Below are 15777 nucleotides of genomic sequence, written 5' to 3'. Positions count from 1 at the left end.
GAAATTATTTAAGGCTCCCATCTTTTGTTGCAAATAAAAACTTGAAGTTGACATATTTGTCCCCTACCAGTCTTCTTGACAGTTTTACGAGGGCTCCAGTCAATGCTGACATGTGTGTTGAAGTCTTCAATGAGCTGCATAGCTCCCATTAAGTTACAGGGTTGAAACAAGGTCTGAAACTTGGGGTTGAACTGATGATGAAGGGCAATGGAGCTTTGAGCAAAGGTTCCCAGCTCTTTCTGGGAAGACAGAACATAAAGAAGAACTTAAGAAATTCCTGACAATTAATACCAGCAGCCCTTGGCCTTTGAATGATAAACTGTCCCTCCTACTTCAGAATAAAAACAGGTAGAAATTATAAACTCTTTCATAATTAATATTATTCCATGAAGAATTCTCTCTCTCTCTTTTTTTTTTTTTTTTTTTTTGGTACCTGGGATTGAAACCAAGGGCACTTAACCACTGAGCCACATCTCCAGGCCATCCCACCCATTTTTTGTTTTTAATTTAGAGTCAGAGTCTTAGTTGATTAGGACCTTGCTAAATTGCTGAGGATAGCTTTGAACTCACAGTCCTCCAGCCTAAGCCTCCCAAGCCACTAGGATGACAGGCATGTGCCAGAAGACTTCTCTTTTGCTGAATTCTCAGATACTAAGGGATTGTGTAACAAATACTTGATTTGTTCATGTTTTATTCTCAGATTATATGTTCAGCGGACTTGTCAATGTATGGTCTAATTACCAAGGCAGAATTAAGACTCTTAAAATTAAAGGTCATTATTTTTATTTATTTTTTAAAATCTTTTGGTTTCTCTGAGTATCACCTTAAAAAAAAAAAATTCTCCTCATGATCTTCTGAACACAGAGGTGAATACACCCTGCTGGACCACCAAGGGACCTTGGAGCACTAGCAAATATACTACTCAAATCCCAAAGAGGTTTATCCAAGGAGCAGAGAATATCATCATTATCTATCCAAAATTTCAGAAAATTTCTCCAAAATACTTTAAAGTATCACAAGCAAAATTAATTCTATACATAAAGCACTGATATTGAGCCTAACAAATGAACAATTATTTCAACATCTATAAATATATCAGTATCTAAATAAATAAGAAGTCAGGATAGATCCAAAGATAAGGAAATTGAATACACATTAAGAAAATTGAATACACATCTATCATTTCCCTGGAATCAATGGCTTATGTTCTGTAAGCAAATAGGAAGCTGCAGGACAGAGTAGGAATAGCAACCAAAGACATGCAGAAAAGAAGAACAAATGTAGATTATAATCAGTGAATAACATGAGAAATGACTTGCCAAGCTAATTTTACACTCAAGTCTTTAGAGTTAGAAATATCTGGAACCTTACAAGAAATATCCTGGTGGTACTGGCCTCCAAACTGAGGTTGGGGTTGGAGATAGCGAGAAGGTGGATTTGGGTCAAAAGCTGAACATGCTGGGGAGGGAAAAGAAAATAAAACATTGACATGTTATGATGTTACCATTTCAGGAACACAAGGAGACCTTACCAAGATGTTACAAATTTATCACACATATTTTGCTTTCTGGAGAAAATATGAAGAACAATGCAGGATCTTGGCATGAATTTCTCAGACATATTCCCTTGAGCAAAATGATAGAACCAGAGAAAATTTAACCTCAAACCAGAGGGACTGAGATCAGAAAGAAGAAAAAACAATGTCTGATATTGAAGGCTATTAAATTTCAGAATGGTTTAAAGATTCTTTGTAATCTCCAGTTCTGAATATTATCAGGATCCTTATGTTCATTCTTGCCTGAGCCATCTAGGAATGAACATGAGGATCTCTCCAAAATCCTAAGTGATGTGAAGATGAGATGCTCCCCAGTTTCAATGGGTAGTAAGACAGCCATCTCTGACTTTTACAGTGTTGCTCATTTGGGGCTTCCGTGTCAGACCATGAGATAATCCAAAAATCACATGACCAAGAAGAGTGTTACCTGCTGCATCTGCTGTTGGAGTCTCTTCCTTTGTGCAGAGTCTAGAATCAGAGTCTGATGAACTTTCTCACTCTGAGGTTTAAGCCTCTCCACCTCCTGTTGCTGTTTGGCTGAAGATTTCTTCATCTTCAGTTGTTCAAGTAGCTCCTTCACTGTCCGATGTTGTTCATTTAGCAGGTTGGCTAGTGGTTCCTCAAAACTATCCCCAAAAGGGAGATGATTTATTTAAATATTTCTCTAGGTCATCAAAACATTCAGTTCCTCCTAACAGTATGCTAAAACAACCTGGAAAATGTCTACTTACTGCTAATCCTCAAATCCCACTTTAGACATCAAACTCCCAATACTGTTACACAGATTCAGTAAGATGATTCTGGGGCTGGGAATACAGCTCGGTGACAGACAGCTTGCCTAGCATGGTTGAAGCTCTGGGTTTGATCTCCAGCACCACATGTATAAAACTTTCTAAATACATAAAATGATTATGAATTGTGTCCCCATCATATTTTTCTACAATTACTCCTCTAAGTAGTATACAAATGGAGAGGAAATTAAACAAGCAAGGAAAGAAAAATAGGAACAACAAAACAGCAAAGAGGCTGTGGTCACTCATTATTCTTGCATTATACTGACACATCCATATTACTCTGTGACTTGATCTAACAGTGATACAGAATCTTCCAAATGAACAGCATTTGTTCTCTAATTTACCTACTACTCCCATCTTAGGTCTAGCTTCTCCCATGTACCTCTCCATAAGGCTTCCTAGCCTTCTCTTCTTAAAAAGTCAAAGCCCTTCTTGAATAAAGTAGAAAGAATATTATTAAAACATATGATTTTATATACTGATTACTATATCTTGTCTCTTCCACTAAATTGAAATGTTTATGAAGGCGTAGCTTTCAGAGGAATCCCAGGCTTTTTACTAAGGTAATATTGTTAAGTGAAACCACAGGACAGGGGCTGGGGCTATAACTCAGTGGTAGAGAACTTGCTTCACACATGTGAGGCAATGGGTTCAATCCTCAGCACCACATAAAAATAAAGATATTGTGTCCATTACAACTAAAAAATAAATTAAAGGGCTGGGTCTATAGCTCAGTGGCAGAGCGCTTGCCTCTCACGTGTAAGGTTCTGGGTTCCATCCTTAGCATCACATACAAATAAAATAAAGGTGATCTGTCCATTTACAACAACCAAAATGTTTTTTAAAAAATAATAAATTAAAAAAAAAAAAAACACAGGACAGCTGGCACAGTGGTGCATACCTATAATCCCAGGGCTTGGGAGGCTGACAAAGGAGGATCCTGAGTTCAAAGCCAGCCTCAGCAATGGGAAGGCACTAAGCAACTCAGTGAGATCCCGTCTCTAAATAAAATACAAAACAGGGCTGGGGATGTGCCTAAGTGGTCAAGTGCCCCTGAGTTCAATCCCTGGTACCAAAAAACAAACCAACACTGGACAAATGAGAGGTCTGCTAGCTTTTGCTGTGCTCCACCCATGGTACACACTGCATCCTAGCCTTTAGCCATCCACCTAATAATTGTATGCTGCTACTCACAATGGACAACAATAGATTAAAGTATAGATTCAAAACTATTACAAAATCATTTTCTGGGTTTAAGAAATGCCAACTTCACTGGCACAACAGCACATGCCTACAATCCCAGAGACCCAGGAGGCTGAGGGAGGACGACTGGCAAGTACAAGACCAGGCTCGGCAACTTAGCAAGACCCTCAAGCAACTTAAAGATACCCTGCTTCAAAGTTTAAAAGCACCTCTGTTCCGAAAAGAAAAGAAACACCAACTTCATGTGAAAAGGTCAAAACATGTGTTTCAGGCTCCTAGGACATTATTGCAAGTGCTTCATGGTTTGCTCAATCAATGTGTAGTTGACTAATAATTTTTAATAACATCTACTAGATATTAATGGCAAATAAAGAAAACAAAAGGGACACACTGAATATTATAATTTAGGATAATTTCTGTGGCTGGCCACACAGAGTCCTTCACACCTCTCCAGTACCACTCACCTGGAAAGGTTGCTCTGAATGCCAGCTACTGTTTTCTCTCCCTTCCCAAACAGATACAGCTTGCACTGTAGCTGCACTGCCCCATAACAAGGAGACTTTTTACTTCACACCTAATTTCCCACAGGACTCTGCATGCTTATAAAAGTAACATGTGGTAGTTGAAGATGGGGAAACTGTTAATTGTAATTTTCTAAAAACTTTTTCAGAAATAGACTTTTTCTCCACTCTTAAGCCTCAAGGTCCTTGGCTAGCCTACCGTAGGGCTTGAGGGGTATTGAAGTTAGGACGAGACTCAGCCACTCGTTCTTCCTCCTCTGGGCCATCATCTTCCATGTTGGAGAATCCCATCTCATCTTGAAACTATGGGCAAAGAAAAATTAAGTTTTCCTGGGAAATGGGCCTATTTAAGTCACTCCAGCAGTTACATGATTAAGTGAAAATTAATAAGAAAGATCGACCAAGATAAGAACGACCAAAGGTGGAGGAAAAGACATTGGGATACAGTCACAGAGGCGGGTAAAATCAGCTTTCTCAAGAAAACAGATGTGTTGTCAGCTGCCTCAAGAGAATAGTCTGTCTCAACCCTGACACACAGGGGTCCTACAAACCTCAAGGGCATAAGAAAGACTAGCAAATATGTAACTCAGAATCATCAATCTTTTACACAGAAATATCTTTCATGAGACAAATTTATGAAAAGGTTAAGTATTTTTTGCTCGAGTATTTAAACTATAATCTTTAAGGGAACACAAAATGATAGTTGGAGAAGACATCAAAAATTTGTAAGGAAAATCTCACTAGGAATAAACTACACATGAAAAATCAAGAATTTCCTAGTTAGTAAAATGTTCTCACCACAGTATTTATTTCTGGATGGACTAACAGGGGAATTACTCAGGCAGACCATCCTTTTGGAGAAAGAATTCCATAGACCAAAGGTCAAAGCTTGCTAGAGAATCTACTTTCCTTTCTTTTTCTTTTTTCCCCATTATAACAAATTTTCAATTTATTTGAAGCAATTCAGTTTCAAAGACTTTAAATTATAGCAGACACAGAAAAAAAACAAGGCAGAGTCAGAAACAATAAAAGAATGATCAGGAGGGTGGGGTGGTGGCTCAGTGGTAGAGCACTTGCCTAGCATGTGGGAGGCACTGGGTTCGATCCTCAGCACCACATATAAATAAATAAAAGTCCATCAACAACTTAAAATTTAAAAAAAAAAAAAAGAATGATCAGGAATACTGCTTTTTTTGTTTTTAACAGTCATGGGTTTATTAAAAAACACAGTTGCACAAAAGTATTAACTTTGAAGTTTTAAAAGGGAGATTCTTTTTAAAAAATTTTTAGTTGTAGATGGACACAATACCTTTATTTTATTTAGTTTTGTGGGTTTTTTTTTTTTTTTTTTTTTTTGTGTGTGTGTGTGTGTTTAATGTGGTTCTGGGATCAAACCCAGTGCCTCACGTGTGCTAGGTAAGCACTCTACAAGTGAGCCACAACCCCAGCCCTAAAAGGGAGATTCTTAAAGGAGCTTAACATACCACATCCATACAGCAAGAGCATTAAAATGGGACCACTAGTCATTTACATGAAAATACCAACCACAGGGAAGGAGCAGGTTAAGTGTTGGGGAGTGATACTGGCCAAACTCTATTGTTAAATTGTGTACATGTGCAAATACATAATGACAAATCCCCATCATTATGTACAACTATAATGCACCAATAAAAAAATATGGAAGAAAAAGAAAACACCACCCACAGAACTAAATAGGCTGTATATGTGGAAGATTTGTTTTAAAATCAAAAAACTCTTAATTTTGATTGGACAATAGGATGTTTGTTAAAAAATCAATATATACATTTCATTTTAAAATAAGTATTTCACCCAGTGCGTTGGCACATGCTTGTAATCCCAGCGAGACAGGAGGATTTCGAGTTCAATGTCACCCTCAGCGATGGCAAGGTACTAGGCAACTCAGTGAGACCCTATCTCTAAATAAAATACAAAACAGGGCTGGGATGTGGCTCAGTGGCTGAGTGCCCTGAGTTCAATCCCTGGTACAAAAATAAATAAATAGATAAATAAATAGGTATTTTATAATATGGCACAGCATGTAATGAGAATCTTTGAGATTAAAACAGGACATTTTGGGGCTGGGGAAGTGGCTCAAGCGGTAGCGCGCTCGCCTAGCGTGCATGTGGCCCGGGGTTCAATCCTCAGCACCACATACCAACAAAGATGTTGTGTCCGCCGAGAACTAAAAAATAAATATTAAAAATTCTCTCTCTCTCTCTCCTCTCTCACTCTCTCTTAAAAAAAAATAAAATAAAAAAAAATAAAACAGGACATTTTGGGGCTGGGGTTGTGGCTCAGTGGTAGAGCTATCGCCTAGCACATGCAGGGCACTGGGTTTGATCCTTAGCACCACATAAAAATAAATAAAATAAAGGTATTGTGTCCACCTACACCCCCCAAAAAATTAAAAAACAAACAACAACAACAACAAAAAAAAAAAAACCAGGGCATTTCAATTGTTAAAATTAGGAGCAAAATGTTAGCTTTTTGTAGTTTCCAATCCTTCCATAAAATTTATCCCAAATGTCTTCCTTCAGTCAATTCTACAATTGTTTTAGTTTCTCCACAAATAATCTAATAAATTTTATTTTAAAATACTAAACCCTACGTTTTAAACTAAAAAATAAGCAGCAGCAGTACCATACTAAGTATTTTAAATATGTTCCAGTACAGAATTATAACTTCAAATAATTTGCCTTTTTTTTTTTTTTTTTGGTACTGGGTATGGAAGCCAAGGATTCTTTGCCACTGAACTACACTCACAGTTTGTTGTTGTTTGATACAGGGTCTCACTAAGATGCTCAGGGCCTCACTAAGTTGCTCGCGATCTTCCTGCTTCAGCTTCCCAAGTCACTGGAACTACAGGCATGTGCCACCCTGCCTGGCACTAACTTTTTAAAAACTTATAAATACTTGGGCCGGGGTTATGACTCAGTGATAGTGCACTTGTCTGGCATGTGTGAGGCACTGGGTCCAATTCTTAGCACCACATATAAATAAATAAATAAGGGGCTGGGGCTGGGGCTTGGTGGTAGAGCACTCATCTCGCATGTGTGAGGCCCTGGGTTCGATGTTCAGCACCACATAAATAAAATAAAAAGGTATTGTGTCTACCTACAACTAAAAAAATATCTAATAAATTAATAAAATATAATAAATCGTGTCCATCTACAACTAAAAAACATTTTAAAGAAACTTACAAATATTTAAAGAGAAAAAACTTTAGATAGTCAAGAGGAGGCACTTATCTTAAACATGGAGCTGGCATGACAAGAAGGGAAAAGTACTTATCTACTCATTATATTTTATTTTTTTAAATGTTTTTTTAGTTGTAAATGGACACAATACCTTTATTTTATTTTTTATGTGGTGCTGGGGATCGAACCTAGTACCTCACGCATGCTAGGCAAGCATTCTACCACTGAGCTACAGCCCTAGCCCCTATTCATTATATTTTATAGTAGCCATGTAAGGAAGCATACACTTACCCTTAGGCCAAATATTTTTTCTATTTTTAATGGACATTTGCTTAAAATATATCTGAATTTTAATATTTAGCCCCAAATAGTTTTCCAACATCTATTATATTCCAATTAAATGCTGTATCTGGTAATGCTTTAAACCAATAATAATAATAACTAATGGTTCTATTCAGAAATTATAAGTAGTGTGCAGGGTTCGTATCCATATCATTGGTGAAGCCAACTTAAAAATATGATTTGAAACCAGATGTGGTAATGCATGGCTATAATGCTAGCAGCTTGTAAGGCTGAGGCAGGAAGATCCTGTATTCAAAGCCAGCCTCAACAACTTGGTGAGATGCTAAGTAACTTAGCAAGACCTTGTCTAAAATCTAAAAAAAGGCTAAGAATATGTCTCAGTGGTTAAGTGCCCCTGATTTCAATCCCTTGTACAAAAGATATATATATATATAATTTATGATTTGAACATCTCATTAATTATCAGCAGGCAATCATTCTGACTATTGAGAAACACTGCTGGTGCTTCCAAAGCCTCCCCTGCTTTTCTTTTTCCTACTAATTCAGTCTTACATGTTGTCAGTCAAGAAAGATTTACAGGGCTGTGGATGTGGCTCAAGTGGTAACGCGCTCGCCTGGCATGCGCAGGGCACTGGGTTCGATCCTCAGCACCACATAAAATAAAGATATTGTGTCCACCGAAAGCTGAAAAATAAATATTAAAAAAAAAAGAAGAAAGATTTACAGGGCGGGGTTGTGGCCCAGTGGTAGAGCATGTATGAGTCCCTGGGTTCAATCCTTAGCACCACATAAAGATAGATAAATAAATAAATAAATAAATAAATAAATAAATAAATAAATAAAGATGTTGTGTCCATCTACAACTAAAAATTAAAAAAAAAAAATAAAAGATTTACAGTAAGGAGAGCTTGCTACGTAAAATTGTACCTATAATAATATTCATTATCTCAGAAAATTGTCAATTTCTTCCACTTTATTTAAAACCCAAACAGGTCTGAAAAAGTGGTAGAGGCATAAGACTAAAGGTTGTCTGGGTATCCATAAGTGCCTAACATTCTTTTGGTACAGAGAAAGGAGAATGAATCAAGAAGGTTTTAAGGTGACTGGGCTGGGGTTGTGCCTCAGTGGAAGAGCACTTGCACATGGGAGGTGCAGGGTTCATTCCTCAGCACCACATAAAAAGAAATAAAATAAAGGTATTGTGTCCATCTACAACTAAAAAAAATATTTAAAAAAAAAAAAGAAGGGAAGGAGATCATAAAAAAATTATTAAGAGGAGAAAAATGCAGACCCAAAACAAACTAAATAAACAACCATCGGCATGTTATGATTTGCAACCTGAAGAAAGGGCACACCTGCCTGTCTCTGCACTTAATATAAGCAATTTTTCTTTAAAAAAAAATCTTATCAATCATTGCAAAATCCATGAACTATTCAATCTACAGCACCACAAAAAAAAAAAAAAACATCCATGAACTATATTACTGACTAGAACCTCCTCCCAAATCCACAAACTCTATTGCTGAATAGAACCTTTATTATTCTACTTCTATTTTCTAACTAAATTTGTGTAGAAGGGTGGGGGGTACCACTCAAATACACTTAACCATAAAAAAAGCCAATGCCTTCAAACTAAAGATCCCTGGATCACCTCTAAGAAAACAATCTACTTCTTTACAAGTCTACTCTTTCATATTAGGGTAAGTCAGGTATCGTGATACCCCCATCATTGCTTCTTTGGCTCTAGTTGTTTTGGCTATCCTGGATCCTGGGCCTTTTATTTTTCCAAATAAATTTTAGGACTGTTTTTCCTAGTTCTATAAAGAACACCATGGGTATTTTGATGGAGACAGCATTGAAAATATATACTTCTTTTAACAGTATGGCCATTTTTAACAATTTATTCTGCCTATCCATGAACATGGGAGGTCTTTCCAACTTCTGAGGTCTTCCTTTCTTCAATGTTCAATAGTTTTCATTGTAGAGATCTTTCACCTCATTGGTTAGATTTATTCGAAGCTTTTCTGTTGCTGTTATTGTCTTGAATTTGAGGCTACTATAAATCGAACAGTTTTCTTGATTTCTTTTTCAGCAGATTCATTGTTATATAGGAAAGTTATTGATTTTTGTATGTTGATTTTGTAACCTGCTACTTTGCAGCTTTAGTAGTCTTTTGGTGTTTTTTGGATCTTCTAAATATAGTATCATATCATGTGCAAACACTGATAATTTGACTTCTTCCTTTATTATTTATTATTTTTGTCCCTTTTATTTCCTTCTCTTGCATAATTGCTATGGTTAGAATTTCAAACACTATACTAAATAGGAGTGGTGAGAGTAGACATCTGGTCTTGTCCCAGATTTTAAAGGAAATGCTTTCAGTTTTTCTCCCTTTACTATGAGATTGACTTTGGGTTTTTCATATATGGCCTTTGTAATGTTGAGGTAAGTTCCTTATATTCCTAGTTTCTTCAGTGTTTTGTTGTTGTTGTTGTTGTTTAATCATGAACGGGTGTTGAATTTTGTCAAAGGCCTTCTCTCCATCTATGGAGATGACCATTTCTCCTAAGTGATTTTTCTCTATTGCGGTGGTGAATTACATTTACTGATTTGCATAGTTTAAACCATCCTTGCATGTCTAGGATAAAGCCTACTTGGTCATGATACACAATCTTTTTGATATGTTGTTGAACACAATTTGCTAATATTAAAAAAAATTTTACATCTAAGTTTGTCATGGATATTATTCTGTAATTTTCTTTCTTTGATGTATCCTTGGTTTGGTTTTGATGTCAGTGTGATACTAGCTTCATATAATGAATTTGGAGGTGTTACATCCCTTTCTATTTCATGGAATAATTTGAGGAGTATTGGCATTAGGTCTTTTCAAAGTCTGGTAAGATTCAACCAAGAATCCATCTGGTCCTGGGCTTTTCTTTGTTGGAAGTCTTGTTATTACTGCTCCTATCTCATTAAGTCACCAGTCTCCCTATGTTTTCTATCTTCTAGATTGAACTCTGGCAGATGGTATATGTCTAGATTTGTATTCAACATAGCCCCTAATGATCTGTGATGTCCGTGGTGATTTCTTCTTTTTCATCTCTAATTTTATTAATTTAGCTCCTCCTCCTCCTCCTCCTCCTCTTCTTTTCCCTCCCCCCTTCCTCTCTCTATAGTACTAAGGATTAAACCCAGGAGTGCTTTACCACTGAACACGTTCCCAGGCCTTCTTATTTTCTTTGTACAAGATCTCACTAAGTTGTGTAGGGCCTCACTAAGTTGCTGAGGTTGGCCTTCCTTGTGATTCTCCTGCCTCACCCTCCTGATCGCTGGGATTACTGGCATGCACCACTAAACCCAACAGATCTTCTCTCTTATTTTGGTCAGTAAAGCTAAGAGGCTTATCAATCATGCTTATTTTTTCAAAGAACCAATTGTTTCATGATACTTTGTTTTTTTATTCTCAATTTTCAGTGATTTCAGCTCTGATCTTAATATTTCCTTTTTTCTACTGGTTTCGGATTTTTCTCCCCCCCAAGGACCTTGATATGCAACACTAGGTATGTTGCACTTAGGATCATTCTGACTTTCTCATGTAGGCACTCATAGCTATGAAGTTTCCTCTTGGAATTGTCTTCATAGTGTCCCAGACATTCTTGTATATTGTATCACTGTTTTCATTTGAGTCTAAGAATTTTTTAATCCCCCCCAATTTCTTCTACTACCCATTCATCATTCAAAAATGTACTGTTCAATCTCCATGTATTTACATAGTTTGTCATGTTTTGTCATATTGATTTCCAATTTCATTCTATTATGATCTGAATACATACACGAAATTATATCAATTTTTTTTTGATTTGCTAAGAGTTGCTTTGTGATCCAGAATATTGTGGTCTATTTTGGAGAAGGTTCCATGAGCTGCTAAGAAGAAAGAATATTCAGTTGTTGTTGGATAAAACATTCTATAGGTATCTGTTAAGTCCATTTGATTAATACTATTTTTCAGGTCCAGAGTCTTTACTGAGTTTATATCTGGAAGACCTATCTAATGGTGAGAAAGGTATCACCCAGTATTGAAATCATCCAGTATTATTATACTGGGGTCTGACACTTCAATTTGAGTAGTGTCTCTTTTTTGCAATTAGTTGCCCCTTTATTGTTACTGTTATATAATATTTTATTATTCCCTTTGCCAGTATAAAGTGACCCTCTTTGTCTCTTCTGATTAATTTTGGTTTGAAGTCTGCCTTATCAGATATGAATAGCTATTCTTGCTTATGCTGGGGCTCCATTCACATGGAAAATCAATTTCCATCCTTTCACTTTCAGCCTGTGGCTGTTTTTGACTATAAGGTGAATCTCTTGCAAACAATATATAGTTGGGTCTTTTATTTTGTTTTTGGTACTGAGGATTGAACCCAGGAGCACTTAACCACTGAGCCACATCCCTAGCCCTTTTTTATATTATATTTGGAGACAAGGTCTCGCTGGGTTGCTTAGGGCCTCGATAAGTTGCTGAGGCTGGCTTTGAACTCATGATCCTTCTGCCTCAGCCTCCCAAGTTACTGGGATTACAGGTATACACTACTGTGCCTGGCTGGGATCTTATTTTTTAATCCATTCTGACAGCCCATGTCATTTAATTGGAGAGTGAGACCATTTACATTCAATAGTATTATAGAGAGAAGTTTATTAATTCCTGACTTTTTGATTTATTGATAATGTTTAATTTGGTCCTGTTTCTCATTTGCTTAGTTACTCTTGAAATGCAATTTCTTCTTTTGTGAGTTCTAGGTTTATTTTTATTTCTTCTGCACTGACTATTTTTTAAACATTTTTTAGTTATAGATGGACACAATACCTTTTTTATTTTATTTATCAATTTTTTTTTAATGTGGTACTAAAGATCAAACCCAGCACCTCACATGTGCTAGGCAAGCATTCTATCACTGAGCCATCCAATCCGTAAGTTTTTCTTAAGTTCTGCAGTACTGGCCTAGTAGTTTCTGTTTATCTTGGAAGGCTTTTATTTATTTTTGATTTATTATTATTATTTTGGTACCGAGGATTGTATTCAGGGGTGCTTAACAACAGAGGCAAATCCCCAATCCCTTGTATTTTTCCTTTGAGACCGGGTCTCACTAAGTTGCTTAGGCTAATCTTGAACTCATGGCCCTCTTGTCTTAGCCACCCTAGTGGAAGGGATTATAAGTATGCACCACCATGACTGGATCTTATACAATTTTGAAGGATAGCTTTGCTAGCTATAGGAAACTTGGTTGACAGTTATTCCATTCCCCCCACCATAACCCCCTCAGGACTTGTAACGTCATTCCAAGCTCTTCAGGGTTTTAGATTTTGAACTGAAATCTGAAGTAATTCTGATTGGCTTATGTCTAAATGATACCTGATGTTTTTCTCTTGAGGCTTTTAAAAATCTGTCCTTATTTCTGTATGTTATATGTCATGGAGAGGTTCTTTTTTAAAAACTTGTCTATATGGGGGTTAATGCCTCCTGTATCTGGATGTCCATCTCATTCTTAAGGTTTAAAAAATTTCCTATTATTTCCTTAAAGAGGTTATCCATTCCATTGGCCTGCATCTTACAACCATCTTCAATTCCAATCATTCTTAAATTTGGTCTCTTAATGTGGTCCTAGAGTTCTTGTATAGTCTTTTAAATACTTTTTTTTAGTTGTCAATGCACCTTTATTTTACTTATTTATATTCAGTGCTGAGAATCAAACCCAGTGCCTCACATATGCTAGGAAAATGCTCTACCACTGAGCCATAGCACCAACCCAAGAATTTTTTTTTTAATATTTATTTTTTAGTTGTAGTTGGACAATACCTTTACTTTATTTATTTATTTTTATGTGGTACTGAGGAACGAACCCAGGGTCTCGCATGTGCTAGGCGAGAGTGCTCTACCACTGAGCCACAATCCCAGCCCCGAAGAATTTCTTAATGAGAAAAGGATAAAAAATTTTCTCCACATACAGACTAGTGAATCTTGGAATGATAAACAAAAATAGTAAAATCACACTTTTTCTATAACAAATTACACATTATCTTCTATAGGAATAGCTGTTGTACATGAAAAAATAAAGATGTAACCACTATGTTGCACACCCAGGAACATTAGGGAATTTGGTCTTAGAATGATTTAGTTACCTTTTCCTGTCCATCATCGTTTCTTTTCCTTTTTTTTTTATTTAAAGAGAGAATTTTTTAATATTTATTTTTTAGTTTTCAGTGGACACAACATCTTTATTTTATTTTTATGTGGTGCTGAGGATCGAACCCGGTGCCCCTCGCATGCCAGGCAAGCACACTACCGCTTGAGCCTCATCCCCAGCCCTCTTTTTTCCTTTTCTTTTTTTTTTTTTTGTTGTTGTTTTTAGTTGTAGATGGACACATACCTTTATTTTATTTAGTTAGTTTTATGTGGTGCTGAGGATCAAACCCAGTGCCTCATATGTTAGGCAAGCGCTCTACCACTGAGCTACAACTCCAGTTCCTGATCTATTATCTTTAATATCTCATTTCTTCTTCTTCCCCAAAAGACCTTCTTCCTCTTCTTCTCCTTCTTCAAAATAATCATCATCATCTCCATCCAGAATTCCTTCATTAAATATAATAAGTTCACTTCCTCTTCTCTCTCTCCCAATTCTGGCTCTGCTACATCTTTATCCTCCTCCTTATCTTCCTCTTCTTTCTCATACTCTTCAGATGAACCAGCTTCATCTTCTTCATCTCCATCCTATTCATCTTCCTCTTCTGAGTCTGGTCCTTTGTCACCCTCCTGACCAACTCTATCTGAGCATGTAACTTATTGCAAAAGTTCAAAAATACTTTATAATTTTCTAGGTTTGTGATCTCAGGGTTAAACAAGTCGAAACTCCTCAAATTTTCAATGTTTTGCAGAGCTTCTACTATACTGAGATGTTTGATTTTATTTCCATTCAGACTGAGGTAGATAAGATTTGGACAAGGTTCTGCCAGGACTTCCAACCCTCCAGAAATTAAATTGTCAATAAGTTCCAACTTTCAAAGTTTAGATAAGCTGATAAGTTGGGTCAGAGAACTTAATTTCATGTTGGCTATACTCAAAAAATCTAGTTCTTTAAAAGTGTTATCCAGGCCCTCAATTTCCCCACTGACATATAGGTAATTATCAAGACCTAACTCCACCACCTCCTCCACACTTTGTTCTTTAATCCTTGCTACTCTCCTCCTTTCCCCATTCCTGCCACTCCCACTATCCCCCAACCCTAAAATTTTAAAACATTTGGAAATCAATGGAAAAAAAAAAAACATAAATAGAAACACACACTACCTCCAGATAGGTGTGGGGGACAAAGAAAAGAATTAGCATATGGAGCCAAGGAGTTGGGACTCCAGCCGCCCATGCCTCCTTATCTACACATGCATGCATGCATGCACACACACACTAGCCATTCCTTCCCCTTCAATGGCTGAGCCTCCAAGACAGGGCAGTGCCAACCAACCCCCTACTCTACATTTCCAAGAATCTACTTTTGCCATCCCATGTTCTCACTCAAGGATCATTACTCACAGTTTCAAACAGTTCTTCCATCAGTTCATTCACTTCCTTTTCTGTGAAAAAGCCAAAAAGTAGGTTGTTGGCAGAAATTATTTTCATTTTGCAGTAAGGGAATATCTATGGAGACAATGGATGCTGTTTCCCACAAAGCATCTAACAAAATCCTCATCTCTATACTTCATTCATTCAAATCAAAAACACTTATGGAACAACAACTATACTACCTATTCAAGGTATTTGGGATACAGAAGAGAATGAAAGAGAAAGTTCTCCTTTCATGAAGCTTAAATTTTAGTGAGAAGACATCAGAAAATCTGACCTGAATGATTTTACAATTAGATACATTCATAGTTGGTTGGCCTGTTTAATTATACAGCACTGACTGGATTCAAGAAGCAAGTCTTACAGGGCCCGGTATATATACCTGCAATCTCAGAATACCTATAATCCAGGATACTGGGGAAATTGAGGCAGAAAGATCACAAGTTTAAGGACAGTCTGGGCAACCTGGTGAGACTCTGTCTCAAAATCAAAAATACATAAGGGCTGGGGCTATAGCTCAGTAGCAGAGTACTTGTCTAGCAAGTGTGAGGCAATGGTTTCGATCCTTAGC

The 15777-nt window shown here is 36.8% G+C and overlaps 1 protein-coding gene and 1 pseudogene across 2 annotated transcripts in view; both read right to left on the bottom strand.

The window, feature by feature from the left end:
- Positions 1 to 15777, bottom strand: part of Gon4l (gon-4 like) — an 81880-nt gene that overhangs the window by 22636 nt on the left and 43467 nt on the right. For both annotated transcript variants that reach the window (XM_077791510.1, XM_026405080.2), the window contains exons 13-17: positions 15177 to 15217; positions 4273 to 4376; positions 1983 to 2181; positions 1372 to 1458; positions 68 to 239 (exon numbers count right to left, since the gene is read on the bottom strand). In XM_077791510.1, coding sequence (XP_077647636.1) covers positions 68 to 239; positions 1372 to 1458; positions 1983 to 2181; positions 4273 to 4376; positions 15177 to 15217 — 603 coding nt within the window. The remainder of the gene's footprint in view (positions 1 to 67; positions 240 to 1371; positions 1459 to 1982; positions 2182 to 4272; positions 4377 to 15176; positions 15218 to 15777) is intronic.
- On the bottom strand, positions 14140 to 15009 carry LOC113194018 (acidic leucine-rich nuclear phosphoprotein 32 family member E-like; annotated as a pseudogene).

The sequence above is a fragment of the Urocitellus parryii genome, chromosome 11, assembly GCF_045843805.1.
Source record: "Urocitellus parryii isolate mUroPar1 chromosome 11, mUroPar1.hap1, whole genome shotgun sequence".
Classification (NCBI taxonomy): domain Eukaryota; kingdom Metazoa; phylum Chordata; class Mammalia; order Rodentia; family Sciuridae; genus Urocitellus; species Urocitellus parryii.
Note: the sequence above shows the minus strand (reverse complement) of the source record. Positions and strands in the feature narration are given on the sequence as shown.